General features: G+C 44.7%; 1 protein-coding gene across 2 annotated transcripts in view; it reads right to left on the bottom strand.

Annotated features, from left to right (window-relative positions):
• Positions 1 to 316: 316 nt before the first annotated feature.
• The window catches only part of acvr2ba (activin A receptor type 2Ba), a 36196-nt gene continuing 22948 nt past the window's right edge, over positions 317 to 13564 (bottom strand). For both annotated transcript variants that reach the window (XM_044176195.1, XM_044176194.1), the window contains exons 2-11: positions 13001 to 13208; positions 7636 to 7742; positions 7319 to 7467; positions 6187 to 6330; positions 5937 to 6080; positions 4788 to 4936; positions 3525 to 3639; positions 3294 to 3432; positions 2905 to 3035; positions 317 to 1939 (exon numbers count right to left, since the gene is read on the bottom strand). In XM_044176195.1, coding sequence (XP_044032130.1) covers positions 1718 to 1939; positions 2905 to 3035; positions 3294 to 3432; positions 3525 to 3639; positions 4788 to 4936; positions 5937 to 6080; positions 6187 to 6330; positions 7319 to 7467; positions 7636 to 7742; positions 13001 to 13208 — 1508 coding nt within the window. In that variant the 3' untranslated portion in view covers positions 317 to 1717. The remainder of the gene's footprint in view (positions 1940 to 2904; positions 3036 to 3293; positions 3433 to 3524; positions 3640 to 4787; positions 4937 to 5936; positions 6081 to 6186; positions 6331 to 7318; positions 7468 to 7635; positions 7743 to 13000; positions 13209 to 13564) is intronic.

The following is a 13564-nucleotide window of genomic DNA, read 5'->3' as shown; positions in this document are numbered from 1 at the left end:
AAGTGATCAAAGCGCCTCAAACCTGAAAAGAAACAGCGGGAAAAAAACTGAACTTCAATGAACTAAACACAATTTCAGAGTTAAAAATTCAAAAGAATTTGTGCGATCGGATTTTAAACTGATTCCTGCAGTGTTGCAGCTCAACCAAAGGGGGCGATGTTGGAAGGTAACAGAACTGAGGAGGTCAAAGGTCACAGGTCCTTCACTTACCTCCAGGTAATACACACAACCAGACTGAAAACATGAAACAATCAGCACGCACAGTATAAAATCAAATTAGAAAAAAGAAAACTCATCGTGTCACATCACGTGACTGTTGTGTTCACATTGTACCACACACACACACACACACACACACACACACACACACACACACACACACACACACACACACACACACACACACACACACACACCGACCTGAATGCATGAGCCACTCCATGCATCATGAGGTCTTGCACCTTTTTCAGGGTAACACGTGTTTCCCCCTTGTTTGGGCACCTTGCAAAATTACATATTCAGGACAGCCAATAGGCTTTGAGCACCCTCAGATAAGCCCACCAGTTGTTGGCCCCGCCCCTTCTGACCATGGAAATTCGGGGCCGGCGTCGCGTCACATCAAATCCCCTCCCCCAACCCCTCGACACCCCTGTAGACCTGGTTACCTGAGAAGTTTTATTTCCGAGCCAACCAAAATGCTGTGGTTGAGCGTAGTCAGCCAATCAAATCTCTGCATGCAAGACGTTTGCCTCTGTGTTCCTGAAAAGCAATCCCGTCAGACTTCTCTCCGTCTTCAACCTCAAATTATAACAGCTGAACACAAAAAACCCCCACTGTCCAGTCTTTCTGGTTTTTGTTTTTCACGTCTTTCCTTCTGACCTCACTTCCTGTTTCCTGTCTTTTTGGATACAACCCGTTGGATCCGAAGGTTTGTCGTGTGTGAATAGTAGCGTGTGGTCGCAGGAGAAAAATAGAAAAGAAAAAGAGTCAAAGAAAATGTAGAAAAACAAAAGTTAGAAAGTTTGCTGTCAGTATTAGTAACAGTCATCGCGTTCCTACAAGGGTTTTGCAGCATTGTAGTAAAAAAACATCCCATCGGTAGGTTGATGGTAGGTGGTTGCTAGGTGACGCGGTTGCGAAGTTGCCAGATAGGTAGTCCAGATCTGGAGGCGAAGAAGAAGACAGCAGAGGGAAGAATGCACGAGGAAAATGGTAAAAAAATTAGCGAAAGTAACGAAAGTCGTCGCTGAGGTACCTGGAGATAGACGAGCATTCACTGAGTCGGGACCTGAATGCCTTTCAGTGTTGGGTTTTCCTCTCCGCGTGTGTGTGTGTGCATGTTTGCTTGGTTCTCACATAAAACACACACACACACACACAAACACGGTTAAAAAAAAGACACGAATGACTCAAGACTGAGAGGAGAACTTGAGAAAAACGAGGACGTGTGCTGGTAATATCCGTCCAAAAGGACGAAGAGAGAGAGACTCGAAGAAAAGAAGGATAAGAGTTCAGAAAGTCCAGAGATCAAATAGCAGCTGCTTTCACGCTGTATTTCTGATTTAGGTTGTAAACGCCACTGAGAACAGATGATGTGTGTGTGTTTTAGTGAATTCGGTCGTTTTCACAGGAAGTTGAACCGAACTTCAGGAAACTCCCCGGTAACGTCAGGCCTCCCAAACAAGTTTGTTTTTTGTGTTTTCTTTTGACTTTCTCCTCATATACTGGACTCTTTGGGCAGTAGGTCCACATTGGTTACCATGGGAACAGGTGCGAGCGTGGAGACCATCAGGGCGTGGTGGTCGGAGGTAGGCGGGGCGATGGTGGCGGTGAGGCGGCGGACCTGGGAGATCCTCTCCTCCACGCAGCCGGCCGACAATCGAGCCTCGGCGTCGTGATCCCAGCACTCCTCCACCGTCTCACAGATCTGAGTCAGGCCCTGCAGACAGCAGCAGCAGCAGAAAACAGGGACACGTCAGGAAAAATATTATCATTAATTATTATTATTCTTTGTTTTTTGTGTTAGAAAGACGGCTGCAGAAACACAGACGACTAAAACAAGAACACAATATCAGCTGTTTGGTTCAAAGTCGCAAAACCAAAATAGATATATATCATTTATATAAAACTTTATATTTAATTGGAGGGAAAAATCACGGTGGTATGTTATTTCTCTCTCTGTGAAGCACTTTGTACTTTGTTTTGATAAGTGCTCTATAAATAAAGTTTTATTATTATTATTATTATTAATTACACTGAATATTATGAGAGACTTCAAAATAAAAGCACATTTAAAACAGTTCCAAATACTTTAAATCTTACAAATATTTGTATTGTGAGAGGCAGAAAATCATTATTTTCTTTATCGATTGATTGATGATGAATAGTTTGAACTATAAAATGTCAGCAAATATTGAAAAATGTCCATCAAAACGTACCAATATTAAAATGTCTGTTTCGTCAGACCAAAAGAAAAGATGTTCAGTTTACTGTCAGAGAAGAAAAGATTACTCCACTGATGCATTGTTGTTATCGATCAGTCACCATATTGACTCGTGACGCTCACGATGTCCGGGGTGTGCTGACTCAGCTGAACTGAGAGGTGTTTCTGTTATTCTGTCCACCCTGATAGAAATAAGGTGGCCAGTTCGACAGCAGCACAAACGGCAGCCTCCAGAATATAAACAACCTTTATTTAATCAGCTGATCTCGCTGAGCCAAACGTTCAGCACCAGAGACCATCACAGGTTCACAGGGATCACAAAGAGTCAACACAACCTGAACATCATGAGCTTCATGGAGCAGGGTTACAGGTCCGTTTCTACAGGTGTTGCTAATAAAGTGGCCACTGAGTGTACTTGTGTGTGTGTGTGTGTGTGTGTACGTGTGTGTGCGCACACTCACGCTGTGTTTGAGCCAGAGCTCTTTGAAGGCCGGTCTCATCTTCTTGTGGACGACGACTTCCTGCAGGTCCTCCAGTGACGGATGCTGACCAACCTCCTCCTCAAACGGCAGCATGTACTCATCCACCGGACCTGTAACACACACACACACACACACACACACACACACACACAGTCAGGGCAGCAGACTCAGGTTCGGATCGGTCACAGTTACGACCCTTCCTTTACTCAAATATAACTTTATTTATAAAGCACAGACGGTTCTCTGGAAGTCTTGGTGCTTCTTTCCCCCACTGGATAAACTGGTCACCACTGGAATCTACTGGTGTTTTAACTGACCACAGCCGTTCAGACAGTGTGTGTGTGTGTGTGTGTGTGTGTGTGTGTTACCATCAGCAGCCTTGCAGCGGGACACCAGCTCCCACAGCACCAGACCCACAGCGTACATGTCGATTCGGAGGAAGGCGTCTCGCTGGAAGTTGATGGCTCCTTCTAACACCTCCGGAGCCATGTAACGCCTGGTCCCTACCTGCACACACACACACACACACACACACGAAACAACGATCAGTGTTTAACGGACGCTCTTCTCCACAGCCAGCTTCAGTCAGAGCAGCTCACCTGTCCGTGCGTCTCTCCAGGTGGTTTCCCCGGCTCGAAGCAAACGGCGAGACCGAAGTCGCCGATCACGGCTGTGAGGTCTGAACGCAGCATGATGTTCTTACTCTTGAAATCCCTGAGAGACACGAGAGAGTCAAGTACATCAAACCAGGGAGTTTCAAAGTCTGACACTCTGCCCCCCTCAGACAACACTGGGCCCCCACAACAGCTCAGGCATGTAGGGAACACAAGAACCATGTTGGTGACACATTCTGAGTCTTCATATTCTCTGTCTTACTTTGATTTGGGGGATACTCATGCTCTCAGTTTTGGAACTACAGCTCCCATAATTGCCCTGGCCCCCAGCAGCACCGTAAGGAACCTCTGAGTTATCTGTGATCAGGATTTATCCTTTAACTCCCGCATGAAACAAACTTCAAGGACTGCCTTCTTTCACCTACGTGATGTTGCAAAAATCAGGCACATCCTGTCTCAAAATGAGGCCGAAACATTAGTCCATGCATTTGTTACTTCTAGGCTGGACTACTGCGATTCCTTATTATCCGGCTGCCCGAATAAGTCCCTTAAGACTCTCCAGTTGATATAAATAAAATGTAATTGAAATGAATAATGCTTTGGGGGCAACTACTAAAAATTCAAAAACATGATGATTCTCAGGCAAGTTCTGCAGTTATGAGGAGTTTGTTTTTTCTCTGATCTCTAAGTGGATTTATGGATGGAGAGGCATACTCTTGTGTTTGTGTCTCTTTTGTTGTTTGATTTGAAAAACAATTAAAAGTTCAGCTCAGTAAAGATTCTGATTTGGCAGTTTGATACGATGACATTTTGATACACGTCATTTCTTGATATTTGTGTTTGTACAAACTAAATGTGCAGTTTTCCTACTTTCCTACAGGCCCATAAATGCAGCTGTTTTAAAAACAGCCCCCGTCCTTTACTCCACCACCAAACAACTTTTAACATCATTTATTATGTAGAGCTGTAATAGTGTAGCTGCCCTACTGTGATGACATGATAAATATGGATTTGGTTAAACTGAATCAAAGCTTCAGTTAAAAACAGACGTGTGTGTTTGTTGGAAACGACATCTTGGTAACGAACCTGGGAGCCAATCAGAGCCGACTTTGGCTCAGTGAGGTCTCGTTATCCAAAATGACTGATAAGACTTTCTACAGACCTTCACTGACTGAGCAGCAGGTGAAGCAATGTGACCTTAAACGTTACTCCAGCGACCTAACGGTGGAGCTTTGGTTGCAGGCAGACCTGTGAGCGATGGCCGGTTTGGGTCCCTCTCCTTTCTGTCGGGGGATGTCTTCATGAAGGTAAGCCAGGCCGCACGCCATCGACTCGGCTATGTGACACAGCTCGGACCAGCTGACGATGTTTCCTTTCAGGAAGTCTGACAGAGAGCCCTGCAGAGACACACACTCGCCGTTTGTATGGTCTTCAATCTAAATCACATCAAACCAATCGAGTCATTTCTGTCTATAACTGAATCCTAAAAATCTCTTTTTCTTTTTCAGTCCAATTTCAGCCTGTTTCAGTTTCTAACTGATGTTGTTTGGCCAAACTTTGTTTAAACTCACTGAACTTTATTTTAAATTCTACCAACGTCAGTCCGGTCTTCTCTCTGTCAGCTCTGTGTTTGGTCTCCAGCAGCTGCTGAGGGAAACATCTGGCTCTTTAGCAGCTAGATGCTCCGCTATGTTCAGCAGCTGCTGTCTGACTGCGTCTGGCTGCTGTTTGCCGCTCAGCAGGAAGCGTTCAGAGGCTTTTCACAGCTTCTTCTTCTCTGGCAGCGACGCTCTGAGAGCTGAGAGCGAACCAGAGCAGCAGCAGACGAACAGCGAGCTCCGTGAAGCCGAGCGGAGCTGCAGGCTCAGCTGATGGTTCAGCAGCAGAGACGCCGACACAGTGTCGGTTCATACACTGTTACTGTAAACATGTTAGTATAGCGGCTTTAAGAAAGGAAACCTCTGGGGACTTAATTACAGCAAAACAGTTCATTAGTTCCTCAGTTCAAAACAAAACATTATATATTTTGTGAGGTTTAAGGTGAACTGCGGAGTAAATCCATCAAACTTGCATCATCATCATGTGGTCAGTTAATGCAGCACGGACCACTTTGTAAACCCTCCAGGTGGTGCGTTCAAAGACACTGCTACATCTGAGATCTGACTGTCATCTGTTGAAGGGCACATGACAAGTTATAATGTAGGAATATTAAATTATTAGGACCCAATGAAAAGTCTGTACTCAGCAATTCAAAATCTCTGAGTGTCCCTGAACGCACCAACGGGGTGGGGAGTTTAACTCATTGCTGCATCGATGAATCTGTAACTTTGACAAGTGAATACACACTAACGTGAGTGTCGCAGTCAGATTTTGCTCATACACCCTCCTCTTCCTCACCCTCTCGTGGAACTCGGTGATGAGCCACAGTTCGGCCTCCAGGTGACTCCCTCGCTTCTCTGCAGCGATGTACCTCAGGATGTTTTCATGCCTCATACCTGGTGTAACGAACACGTCTCTCTCGTTCTGCCACGACTCCTTATTCTGTCAGACAGAGTGAGAAGAGGAGGGAGAGGAAGAAGATGTGAAACGGTTTCTAGACCAAAACAACACACGGAGGAGCAATGAGCAAGAGCATCTGAGTCCGAACCTGGATGGGGAAGATCTTGACGGCCACATATTCGTTCATAATCTGGGCCTTCCAGACGCAGCCGAAGCGCCCCCTGGCCTTCACCTCCAGCAGCTGCAGAGGCTTGAGACCCAGCGGGGGGGAGGCGGGAGGAGGACCAGGATCCTGGAAGACACAGAGAGGAGAGCCGGGTTCGATTTCATCACTAAAATTATAAAATAACATGTAGAATAAAGACACTTTGATTCTGCTGCATTAAATGACTCGAATGTCTCTTTGGAACTGGCAACAACGCAGACTCTAAACGTGACGAGGAGACGCAGCTACACACTGATTTATTGAAAGAGGTCACAAGACAAAGGTGGAAACTTCTGTAAATCTCTTAGAAGCTTATCATTGTTTTTTATGTGTACAGTAACTCGTAACTGAAGCTGCCAGATAGATGTAGTGGAATACAAGTAGAAAGTAGCATAAGATGGAAACACTCAAGTACAAGTACCTAAATGTCGTTCCGTTCCACCGCTGCGGATCCATTGTAGTGCAGTCAGTGTAACGAACAGCACTAGAATATCTCACATATACTGCTGTACTGCTGCTGCTGATTATTATTATTGTTATTATTTTATGTGACTGTTTGAGTTGTGAGACAAAGACACATTTCGTGCCCTGGTGAAACAACAGTGCTGTCCTCTGTGTTTTGGGGCGGCAGTAGCTCGGTCCCATCACTTCACCGTCTCTTCTTCAGTGATGATCTGAGACAAGCAGCTGCAGTACCACAGGCCGCCACCAGAGGGAGCTATGACATCATGTTTTCACTGAGTGAGAGACAGAGTGGGCATAGTTTTCTTTTTTTCTTATCTTTTATCTTCTCAAGAAACTATTTCGAATTTTAGACTTTCAACATGAGCACACTGTCCCCTTCCTTCCTTCCTTCCTTCCTTCACTCACTCCTTTCCTTCCTTTTATGCCTTCTTTCCTCTCTTCCCTCCTTCATCCCGCAGAATAAAAGTCTAAATAAAAAGAACGAACATTCTCACTTTCCAAACATTTTTATGTTTTGGCCGCTCATCGGTTCCTCAAGGAGCAGTCGTTAGGCTGTGCGAGATTTAAGGTGTGTGTGTGTGTGTGTGTGTGTGTGTGTGTGTGTGTCCACCTCAGTGATGTCCACGTGTCCGTACGGAGGCTTCCGGTGTCGGTACATCCAGACGGCGGTGAGCAGGACGACAGACAGCATGGTGACGGGCAGCAGGCAGTAAACCATCACGTTCAACACGCCGACGCTGGGGGGCGGGGCTTTGATCACTGACGCACACACACCGGAAAAATTCACGTTTACAAAAATGTTCATTAAAAAAAGTTAAAATGCACAGACATAATGAAACACAATCAGATTCATGAAATAATAGAAAAGATATGAAGAAACGTGTGTAAAATAGAAACACACACTAGCCAATCAAAAGGCAGACTCACGTGGTCCGGCGACGTCAGGCAGGTGTGTGAATCTCTCGTTGCAAAAGTTTCCTTCACAGCAGCAAAAGAAGACCTGCGGACTCTCCTCTGTGGCCACGCACTCCTGCCTGAGAGACGGAGACCAAGGAAAGGCCATCAGTCTCTGGACGTCGATTAGATGTACTCTAGTCAAACCTTTGACACCTTCCATTGTGCACACAGCTTCATTCAAGATATGGATCTTACACAAGCAAGATATTAATTTGTGTGAGCACGATGATAACTTGTGCAAACAAGATAACTTATTCGAACAAGATATTAACCATTTAGACAAGATAAAAACAGTCTTTTGGGACTTGAGGGGCTCCATACACATCAAACATGGTATTTGTCTGTGAAAGTTACAGAGAAAAGAGAAAGGAGAGCTGCAGAGACAGAGAGCGAGAGCTTTCTAATTGGATTCTGTCAGCCGCTTCATCATAAGAGACCACAGGCTTCACATCAGCACAGAAACTCATTTATCAAGCGAACATGTGTAACAAAGTTCAAACTGAAACTCCTCCACCTCCCGGACCTTCGGGCTGGTTCGGTCCAAAACCATCTGACTCTCTCTATTAGACCGAAGTCCACACTCTCACACTCGTATCTGTCTCAGCCTTCCGTCCGCCTGCACCTTCACCACCAAAACAGCAGCAATGTCAAAGAATAACTCTGTTGTTTCTGTAGTTGTGTCCATCACTGCTCATCTATTCTCTTCCTGTTCGTTCTTTCTCCATGTGGCTCGCTCCCTCCCGCTCCTCCTTCCCATCATCCTCTCCTCCCGTCAGTCCTTCCAGGAACACAACAAAGGGAGCGCACACTAATCCTGGTGACTGCGGAGCAAAGCCTTCTGGGATACCATGAGTCTGTGCTCATATGAACCCAAGCTGTTCTCTCATCTCTCCGTGAGGAAGACGTGTGACCAGAAGGTTGTCGGTTCAAAGCCCGGGGCTTTCAACTACGCAACTGATTCAACTACTACTACTGCATAATACGTGTATTATTTTTAAACATTCAAGAATAAATAATTAGGTTGTAATCAATCTGCACATGTAATGAACTACAGATACTACTACTATTACTGCTAGCATTACTGATGCTGCTTCAACTGCTACTATTCCAGCTTCTGCTGCTGCTACTGCTACAGATACTGCTGCTACTTTAACTCCTACCTCTACTATTACTACTACCACCACCACTACTTCTTCACCTTCTTCTTCTTCTACTCCAACCATTATTATTACTACGTTGCTGCTACTAGAGCTACTACTGTGACCATTACAACAACAACAATAACTACTATTACTGCGGCCACAGCAACGAGAAACATCCCCGTTACTGTTGCAGGGACATCTTCTGTACTGTGATGAGAGAATGTCTGTAGTCGTCCCTCCATAGCTCCAGAGATCATATATGTTGAGCGATGCTCCGCTCTGTCTGTCATCGATGCAGTCTAAATAGCCGAGGGAGTCTAACAGCAGACTTGTCAATCAAACGGCGCCTGGGGAACGCTAAGTAATCGAGCCAGTAGTCTGGCAGCAGTTGTACTTGACCCAAATAGCAGTTTTTTCTGACGCCTCGGGGAAAGATGTGAAATTTGCAGCAGATCATTTGTGTCAGGAGAAAAGCTGGGAGCACCAATCTTCAACGATTTGATAAAAAAAAACGTTTTACCATTTTCTCCTCTTCTCTTTTCTCCTTTGCCTTGAAATGATCTTTCACGCATGATAATCGAGGAGAGCAGTAGTACTTGCATCATGTAAAGTGCTGCACTCTTCACTGCTGCTGGTCGCTCGTAAAGCTGTTGATCCGTGAATTGCAGCTGATTCTCCCATCTCAATCACTGAAACTTGTTCTGGGTGTGAGCATAAAATGTCTAAATGTAAATGTGTTTGAGGAGAAACTGAAACACAGATGATTCTCAGATAGTGGAGGAAAAATCGATGGATTTAGAAACAGCAGAAGATTCCTGTGAATCTGACCAGAAGAGAAAGTTACGGCTCCTTTAATGAGGTAAATAAATGTGGGTCATTTCTGTATTGCAATTTGGCATCTTATGTTTTTGATGAACATATTATGAAAGCAGCAACAACATGCGGCCTAAAAAGGCGCTGTACATCAGGAGGCATTATTTATCTTTTTATTGTACTCGCCAGCAGGATATTCTCCACGTGTACTCTGCAATACTTTTAGATTTAATAATTTTGTCGTTTGCTGGTAATCACAAAACGCTACATCAATGAAAACACCAGTGAAATATTTATTCAGCCGTTCTCTTCCAAACCCGCCCTCTCTCGGGTCTCAGTCAATGAGCTTGTAGAAAATTTCAATTCTAAAATTACAAATGTTATTGACGCCATGGCAGCCACTAAGGAGAAGGCTGTCTCTGGTAAGAAAAGGTCTCCATGGAGAAACGCCACGCTGGTAAGAACAGAAGAGAGAGTGTCGTAAGCTGAACGCAGGTGGCGAAAAACAAGTCTCCAGGTTCATTATGACATCTGTAAAGAGAGACTTCGCATTTATAATGTAGAACTGAGAACTGCAAGGCGGTCCTTCATCTCCAAAAACAATAATAATGCACTTTCCTTGCTTGCTGCTGTCGACAGGCTACCTTGCCTCCTTCTTGACTGACAAAATTCAGACAGACAGTCAGTGTCTCCATATCAGGTGCAGGACATGTGTTGCCGCTGTGTCCACTTAAAATCAATTCAAACAGTATGACACAATTTGATTCTATTAACCATAAAAACCTGGAGGACATTAAACATCTGAAACCCTCTTCCTGCTGCCAACAGGCGTTTTCAAAAATCAGACCTTCTACAGACTGTCAACACGTCTCGTCTCTCAGGTGTCTTCCCACAGGCTCTGAAAACTGCAGTCATCACGCCGCTCTTATAAAAGAACAATATCGACGCCTCAGTAATGAACAGTTATAGGCCCATATCAAACCTCCCGTTCTTAAGTAAAATCATTGAAAAAGCTGTTTCTCAACAGCTGAACAACTTGTTGGCATTAATCAACTGTTTTGATGTCTTCCAGTCAGGTTTTCGAGCCCGCCACAGCACTGAGACTGCTCTTGTTCAAGTCTTCACTGACATCCACTTAAACACAGACAGTGGCAGAATGCCAGTTCAGGACCACTTTAGTCAAAGAAACTTATGTTTGCTCTGCAGTAAGTTAGATTTGGAGGCATGGCTCTGTTCTGGGAGCAAACGTCCAGCCCTTCCATGTGCATACATGGAAAGCCTGAGGCAGGGAGAGCAGCTGCAAGACCCCCAAAACGACAACACCAGGCAAACCTGCCTGGCCTTCCATGTGCTTTCTATTTAACTCTTTTTAAAAGCCTTTTTATATTGCCCTGTGTTGCTTTTATGCGTTATGTAAAGCACTTCAAATTGCCTTGTTGTTGAAATGTGCTATACAAATAAACTTGCCCTGCCTTACCTTGCCGCCTTTATGTGCTCTTTGTTGGAAATTGTATGTGAACAACTTTGAAACAAAAAAAATGGCCCTTCAAACTTTTGTAAATAATTCTGCCACAAGGACTTTTTTTTTTCACAGTTTCTCTTCCATCAGTAATGGCCCTGATTACTTTCATTAATCATCAGATGCTTTAGCCTAATAAGAATAATTTGACTTCATTTTCACTTTATTATATATATTCTATGAGTCACTGAAAAAAATCAAAGCTGTAGGCAGTGATTCAGAGACCTGGGACGAGGCTGCGGACTCATCTTATCTCCACTTTGTTGTAAGACTGACAAAAACCAAAAACAACTTTACAGCTCTGAAGAACTCGAACATGGTGGCTTCGACATGGGGACTTGACTGATGAGTACGACCTTGTACATTAAGACCTCCAATACAGACATCACTTGAAAGCCTCTGTGGTGAAACATTTAGTGTCTGATACCCTCAATTTCTCCTCTAACTGTAGACAAAGATTTTTGAATCAATAGTTTAAAGGCCAAAACTCATAAAAAATGACTTTCTCCTCCAAAAATATCCATAAAACACATTATATGTATCTATTCAACTTATGAGTTACTGTAAGACCGTTGCTTATAAAAGAAACATATTATGAAATGAAACGACTGCTGCTGCCGTCACTACACTGTTGCATCACCAGCCAACGCCGTCGCTGCCAAAACAGCCCCGAGCATTTACACAGCGTCCAGTCACAGCACCCGTCAATCTAACTGGGGGCAGCCAGGAAAGCTGGGGATGCTGAGGGTGATGGGAAATGTGTGCTTGTCACTGCAGATAGGTCGGAACAAGAGTCAAACAGCGACTCTTTCCCTGTTGCACAATGCTCATCAGCAGCTCAACACAGTACACACAACATAGAATGAAGATAGAACTTAAAATTTTATTTTTGATGTGTTGGTGTCTCTGGTAGTGAATTATCAGCTTAATCTGCAGCTCCCCTCGGCCTAAAGGAGAGAGAAGATTGGACTGACATTCATGAGGTGACACAAACACGACTCCTAACGAAGGATCTTGTTGCTCTGTTTGATCACAAGTTCAACATATCAACGTAAGAGGTGACGATATGGTAATGCTGTGTTCACAACTTATTTCCGCTGAAAACAAGTGGACACAAACATCAGTTAGCGCAGGTTAAATAAGAAACTTCCCTCTCTCTCTCTGATTCTGCCAATTGTCTGTGTCGATGTGTGTCATGCTTAGCAGTAGATATGCAATGCCTGCTGGGAAACAGGAAGAGAGACAGCGTAGCATTAGCCTGACGAGCTAGCGGTCAGTAATGGATCAGATAAAGCAAAAACTTGCAAAAGGGAAGCTTCTTCATCCCCAGTGGTTCAGGAAAGGCCACTGCACTGTGGAAACATGACGTTGTTGTGACAACAGACAAAAATCCTCCAACCCTCCTCCACAACTCCTCCTCCGCTCAGAAATGTGTTTTGCTTATCGTTATTTCATGTGGACGTTTGAGCTTCACAGTGCAGAGTTTATACAAAGTTTTGCTCTGGATTATAATCGTAAAGTCCAGCTGGGAAAGTCGTTTGGACTTTAGCAGCCACGTCTGGACGAAACTGGGAAAAGGTCAGACTAGCCAGTAATATATATATATATATATATATGTATATATGTAATTTTGAGATGCTTTAGTGTTACATGCTGGTAGTTGAGTGTGTGTACTGTCACTAAACCTCTGGCTTATCTAGTAGAAGTTCTATATGTTTTGTTCTGGTGGGCCGCCGTTTGTAATAATAAAAATATAGCCTCTGTCTTGGGTCGGGGTCGGGTCTCAAATTCGGCAGTACCAGGCGGGTTGGGTCAGGTTGGGTTTACCCGTGTCTGCGTAAATGTGTGTGTGTGTCTGTACCGGTCGTAGCAGTTGAAGTCGTCCAGCCAGCAGCCTTTCTTCACCAGCTCGATGGAGCCCGAGTTGTTCCTCCAGGAGGCGTAGCAGTGCGAGCGCTTGTCCTTCTCGTCCTCGCAGCGCTCCACTCCGCTCTGGTTGGTCTTCTCGATCTCGTAGTTGACGTTGTAGTACAAACACTCTCTGGTGTCGGCCTCCCCATGGCTCAGTCCTGCAGCACAGGCAGAGAGCAAGGGTTAGTGGAAGAGCAGCTTTAATAAGCCTCTCGGCACAGTCGAAACTCAGCACAGTAGTTATTAAGCAAACTTCACACATTCACAAACAGACACACACTCGTCTCACTCCTGAAAGATCCAGAGTTAAAAGCTGCCGTGGGCGTCGATAATCCATCGCGCCTCAGGCCCCAACCTGAGCCCCCCCATAATTCAACACCACTCTGTCGCCATCAAAAACACCATTAGCGCTTTCTAATCACACTCATCTTATTAAAGCACAGGCAGAGAAGAAAAGAGGCGGCATAATGAGCCAGACTGTCTGCCTGCATGCAACAGGTGAGCTGCGCTCTCA

The sequence above is a fragment of the Siniperca chuatsi genome, linkage group LG19 (assembly GCF_020085105.1).
Source record: "Siniperca chuatsi isolate FFG_IHB_CAS linkage group LG19, ASM2008510v1, whole genome shotgun sequence".
NCBI lineage: Eukaryota > Metazoa > Chordata > Actinopteri > Centrarchiformes > Sinipercidae > Siniperca > Siniperca chuatsi.
The sequence above is the reverse complement of the archived record's forward strand: the minus strand, read 5'-3'. Positions and strand labels throughout refer to the sequence as shown.